The sequence below is a fragment of the Microtus ochrogaster genome, linkage group LG8, assembly GCF_000317375.1.
Source record: "Microtus ochrogaster isolate Prairie Vole_2 linkage group LG8, MicOch1.0, whole genome shotgun sequence".
Classification (NCBI taxonomy): domain Eukaryota; kingdom Metazoa; phylum Chordata; class Mammalia; order Rodentia; family Cricetidae; genus Microtus; species Microtus ochrogaster.
The window spans coordinates 15,438,499-15,444,468 of record NC_022033.1 but is presented as its reverse complement, the minus strand read 5'-3'; the positions used below and the strand labels follow the sequence as shown (position 1 = coordinate 15,444,468).

At 50.3% G+C, this 5,970-nt stretch overlaps 1 protein-coding gene across 1 annotated transcript in view; it reads left to right on the top strand.

The window, feature by feature from the left end:
- Window positions 1–3,739: 3,739 nt before the first annotated feature.
- The window catches only part of Mybl2 (MYB proto-oncogene like 2), a 36,069-nt gene continuing 33,838 nt past the window's right edge, over window positions 3,740–5,970 (top strand). Inside the window, exon 1 of the mRNA XM_005362974.3 lies at window positions 3,740–3,759. Coding sequence (XP_005363031.1) covers window positions 3,740–3,759 — 20 coding nt within the window. The remainder of the gene's footprint in view (window positions 3,760–5,970) is intronic.

The following is a 5,970-nucleotide window of genomic DNA, read 5'->3' as shown; positions in this document are numbered from 1 at the left end:
TCCATCCTTCTGTCTTAACCTTTCAGAATGCTGGAATTTTCAGGGTCTCCCTAGCTAGTCCTTGCTAGTCTTGAATTCTCCATCCTTCTGTCTTAGCCTTTCAGAATGCTGGAATTTTCAGGCATGCACCAGTACTTGCAGGGAGAATTTTCTTTATTCTTTGGTTTTGGGGACAACGTCTCTTTGTCTCTCAGTCTGGTCTGGAACTCACTGTATAGTTCAGGCTGGTCTTGGATGCATCTGCCTTGGCCTTCCAAGTACAGGGACTTAAGACTTGTGACACCATGGCTTGCATAGATTTTCTAATCTTTCTCTTCCCTGAGTATTCTTTGCCATTCCCTGCATTGTCCACCTGCAGATCCCTAAAAAGCCAGCTCTGAGAAGCCTCTTGTGAACCGATGATTGGGTGAGCCCACAGCTTCCTTCCACCAGCCCGGGACCTCCTGTGCAGTCAGTCAATCTACCGGATGGCTTTTGGTGTCAGTTTTCTGATCTTTCACACGTGGGTCGTGTGTAGCTTATTTACAGGTAGTGACGTCACCTGGCAGGCTGAAGACCCAAACATTGAAGCCCAGCACAAAGCAAAGCAAAACCAAAACAAGAGTTGCTCAGCAGATGGAAGCCATGACTCCAGACAGAAAAGTGGTGATCTATTATTATTCCTCACCAGTGTTTTTGTTTCCTACCAGTTGCTAGGCCCAGGGTGTTTTACTAGCAGAGTTGGTCTTTGTCTTCCTGACTCAAGCACCGCTTTGTGTTTGGAGTCCAGGGTGGGGCAGATAACTTGAAAGGTTAAACGGGTTAAACGGGTTAAATGGACTTTCCGTCCCTGGAGGTCATATTTAAAAAAAAAACAAACCCAAAAACCTCCCAGCGCTGTTCAGAATGGACATTATCTGATTATCTGCCTTGAGTCTGGAGACCACTCCCAGGTGCGAAGGCCCTGGACGCCTGGAGTCCTCTGCACAGAGGTTGTGTGTCGGTGCTGCGCTGAGAGCTAGAGGGCACACTTGCAGAGGTCACCAGATTCCTTGAGATATTAGCGTGATTTTGCAGCTGGATTCACTACACTGACCTCCACGCTGCTCTAGTTCTGGTGTTCTGTTTACCTGGCTTTAATTCCAGGTCCCAGGTGGCCTGTGCATCTGCTCCCTGCCTCTTGCCTTGGGCACTTACCTTATGAAAGCTTCTAGGTCCTGCTTTTGCCCAAAAGGAGACTGATAATCTACGTGAGTGTGTGCCACCTGCGAAGGAGCTTCTTGGGCCTCACAGGACAAATGGGAAGGCTGCTGGAGTCAGAATAATAATCAGTACTAATAGAAGAGATACAGGTGTTGAGAGAAAGGCATGTGGGAAGCCCTGGATCTAATCTCAGCCACAAAAAACAACCTAGCAGTAATACAATACTTACCATGTGCCTTATACATATTCATGTATTTGGTCCTATAACTATCATACAGGGTAGATATCTTTGTAGTGCCTGGTTTAAAGGCTCATACCACAGCACCCCAAAATAGACTATAGGAGAAAATAATCTCCCACTTCCTTTTGCGCTGGCTGTTCTGCAGAAACTGTAGACCAGGGAGTAACTTTGCAAGGCAGACCTTTTGTAAAGGACGTCTACCTTAGGCGGCCTGCTGTACTAGGAACCCAGCTGCTGCCGCCAATTACTAAAAAAAAAAAAAAACCTGGGAGACTTATATCTGCATGACAAGAACACTTCTGTTTGTTATACAATTCCTTTCCTTAGCCGGGTGGTGACGCACGCCTTTAATCCCAGCACTTGAGAGGCAGAGGCAGGCGGATCTCTGTGAGTTCGAGACCAGCCTGGTCTACAAGAGCTAGTTCCAGGACAGGCTCCAAAACCACAGAGAAACCCTGTCTCGAAAAACCAAAAAAAAAAAAAAAAAAAAAAAAAAAAAAAAAAAAAAAAAAAAAAAAAAAAAAAAATTCCTTTCCTTAGCTTCAAGTAACTTTGCCATTACCACCCTGTCAGAAGCTCTAGGATCCAGAAGGCTTCCATTATCAGAGCCTTCATATGATATCCTAATTTTTGGGGACTCCCATGGATATGTAACTAATCAAATGTTTTTTTCCTGTTAATATATTTTTGATCCATTTAATCTGTAAACAAGCCAAAGACACTAGAGCAAAAGTCATTTTTAATTTTCTCTTTCTTTTCTATAAAATCTAGAATTAGAGTTAGGCAGTCTGTGCCTCAGTTGCTCCATCTGCTAACAGGTAATGCTAGTATATAACTTATTGGATTATTAGGAAGATCAAATTAATTAAAATTTATGTGTGGAATGTTGACTAATACATAGTAAAAAAAATTAAGATCTTGATAAACTTTGTAGATGAGGAAATGAGGCACAGAGGAGTTTGCTAATTTGTCTGAGATAATGCAGCGAGGGAGTGGAAGGCTGGACTCGACCCTGGAAATCTGGCTGTGAACACACTACCAATGAAGAGCAAATGTCCACAGTGAGTTTCTTTGTGATAAGGTTGGTGGGGAAAGCCTTGAATTAAGGTGGAAACTTGTAGCTCTTAACCCTCATTCTGCTGTTGTAAATGAAGTTTGCAGATTTGGACAGTGTTCAGGTGGCCAGTAGTTTTTGGAAGAGGGAGCTGAGGCTTGAGGCGATCCTAAATAAAAGGTGTTTGGCTGGGCCTCTCCCAGGCCCCTATACTTCCAGGAAGTCCCAGTAAGGGGACACTTAGTGTTAAATTGGTAAATGACAACCTAAAATCAAAAGTCCTTGCCAATAGAGGTTGTTTTTTTTTTAAGTCAACAGACGTTTACCTGAGTGTTCCTACACCTCCTGGTAGGAAAGGCTGGTAGAATTCCAGGATGCTCACAGTTCAGTTGCATGCATCAGCAAGTGCATTGGGCAAGGGACTCCAGTGATGGGAGGTGTGGGAATTACTAGTCCAGATGATGGCCCAAGCAAAACCTGGGAGACTAAATTTCCCCTCTCTGGGGCTGGTGCCATGATCTGGAAGACCTTTACAAACTTGAATATGGAGTAAAAGAATTAACCCCGAGCAAAGAAGTTTGGTGAGAGAAATGTTGGCATTCTTATCTTAGCTGGTTCTCCCTGAGACAGCTAAAGAAACAGGAAGGCTTGCAAAGGAAAGGGGGCAAACCCAGAAAAAAGGCTTGGACTGGACCAGTGACATTTTGTGCGGGAAGTTTCTCCCATCTGACTCTCCTCATTCGGTTCTTTGCTCTGTATGCTGGCTGCTCGGTGTCTACCTAAGATCCGAACAAGGCCGGGCCTCGCATCTCACTTAGTCTCCAGGTCTGTCAGTCTTGAGGTCCTCACAACCCCAGCTGTAGCATTGGCCCAACCTGGCCTGCTGGCTCTGTCCCAGGGCTTCTCTCCCTAGTCTCAGCCCCTCCTATAGGCTCCTCCCAGGGCCCTGGCGCGCGGGCTCCGCCCCTCGACTGGTCCACCCCGCCCCTTCCGTACGCTCCGCCCCCGCGCTCGCGCGCCAGGTCCGGGCGGCGCCGGCGCTCTTGGCGGGAGATAGGAAAGTGGTTCTGTGCACTCCTGAGGCAGCTGCAGTTCCTGAGAGCGCGCCACAAGACCTGCAGCCACGCAGACGCCTCAGAGCGCCGCCTGGGGCCGGGAGCGGCCGGAGCAGCCCGAGTCCTGACCCCGGCCCGGCTCCCGCTCCGGGCTCGGCCGGCGGGCGTGAGGGCGCGGTGCGGCCCGGGTCGGGGTGGGGGTGGGGGATGTCTCGGCGGACGCGCTGGTGAGTGTTGGGGTTCTCTCCGCTCCCCTTGGGTCTGCAAACCTGAAGTAGGGGTCCCCGCGGGAAATGCACTCCGTGCAGCCGACTGGTGCAAGGGCGCCACCCGGTGCAGGGGAGTGCGCCACGCTGAGGAGCTCTAGAGACCCCTCGCCCAGCTTCCCGGGCCTTCTGGGCCCGGGAACAGGAAAGCGCGGGTTCCCCGCACCGAGACCCGGTCCCGGCCCTGGGTGAGGTCCATCATCTCCCGCCTAATTGCAGGGTGGGGAAGGAAGATTGGTGCGCGCGGTGTCAGCTGGAGGCTCAGTACAGGACAGGGAGAATGTCTCTCCTAGTCGCCGCGAGTGGGAGGCAGAAGTCTGGGAGACACTTGTCGTCCCAGAGCGGCTCGAATTTGCTGGCGTTCCTTTCTCGTTTGCATTCGGGAAAGCACAAAGCCCCTGGGCCCTCTGCCGGGTGTGAGGCCGGGGATTCATTGTCTGTCTCCGGGGGATTCGGCGGCCGGTTCGGTTTGGTTTCAGAAGCCCTCTTCCTGTCCCACGCTAGTTTGGGGCAGCTGGGGATCAGTAGAGACAGACGAAGTGTGACGAGTCTTCTCTGCCAGCGGCCGCCGGGCCCAAGGCAGGAGCCGCGTTTCCCTCTTACTAGTTCCCCAGGGGTAAGTGACTGGGTCAAGCCTGGACCTCCGTACACCTGTGTATCTGGGGCCCGACTCCGGGGCTTTCCAGCCTCTGTCACTCTCCAAGGGGTGAGATCATTGTGGGGGGGGGGTCTGCAGGGTTCCCCCTGGGTTTCTCCAGTTCAGAACACCCACGCCCTCAGATGGCCGAACTGGGCTTAGGGTGAGGATACCGAACAGATAGATCCCGAGCTTGCTTACTTTCACAGAGTTTCTCATGGCTGGAAAGTATTCGGTCCGTGAGCGCTGGTTAGGGTGGGTTCCCCTGCCTCAGTTTCTAAGGCACTGCAGTGCCCAGGAAGAGCGCGGACGGATTAACTCCGGGAATCCGCGGGGCTCATTTGGAGGGACCCTGTGAGGCGTGGGCTCAGTGTCCCTGCCTCTTCACCAGCCTCAGCCCCTTTTCTGCCACATGTTATAGCTCCCTTGTACCCCAGTGCCCCACTTCCCTCTTGGCCTCTGACTCACCTTTCCCTGGAGCACAGCCCAGAACCTACGAGGGCAAGAGAAAGGGTATGTGGACAAAAATGGGATTTTTTTTTTTTAAACCACACACTGGCCTCTGCTTTTCAAGCCGTGATTACTAGAGAGGTGTCGAGCCTGACACAGCATAACTCTAGTTGGCCTCAGTGCTCACATCTGTTAAATGGAGACCTTGGGAATATGAGAAAGTATCTCGTGAATGCCATCACCTCCCATCTGTTTATTAGTGTCCCCCTTATACAGTATCAGAGCTTCTCTGCACAGATACCTTTTGTTCTAGGACACTGACTGAGCTTCTCATAGACTCTGGGCCTAGTGCTGGGTACTGGGGAAGCAAGCTCAATTGTTAATACTTAGTAGACTTTGTCTCCTGCTTTACAGTGGTCGGTGGTGCATGCATTGGGTCAGAAATGACAGAACATGTTTGCATTCCAGATCCAGTAACATGTATTGTTAGGTTTGGAGACTTCATTTTATCTGAATTTTAAAATTGCTTGGTAGGCAGCGTCTCTTTGCAAGTACCCATTCATTCACAAATCCACTCACTTCCTGGGCAAATATTTCTTAAGGTCTTTCTGTGCCAAACCAGGTTGTAGAGGTGGAGCTGACCTTTGCGGGTGCTGTCAAGACCAGAGGTTGGAGCTGAGGTCAGGGCCTGGTTTTTCAAAGTGTTTGGGGCGTGTAGGAGTGACTGGGAAGCTCTGCTGCCTTTGAGAGGGGAAGAAACGGAAGGGTGTACAGCTGCAAAGTGTGGCTTGTTTTGTTTGCAAATCCCCCCCCACACCACAGATGACTGACCTAGCAGTATATTTGCTAGAGGTGACCCAATGCAGGTCCTGGGAAATTGGGGAAGGATTAATAACTTTCTGTGAATAACTGGCTGTTTTCTTTCCTTCCTTAATTATACATATGTGTGGTTATGCTCACTTGGGTGTGGGTCCCCACAGAAGCCAGTGCCCATGGATTCTCCTGGAGCTGGGAGGTGGTGCTAAAGGGTGCTGGACACTAAGCTTGGGTCTTCATCAAGAGCAATATGTTCCCTTAACCAACGA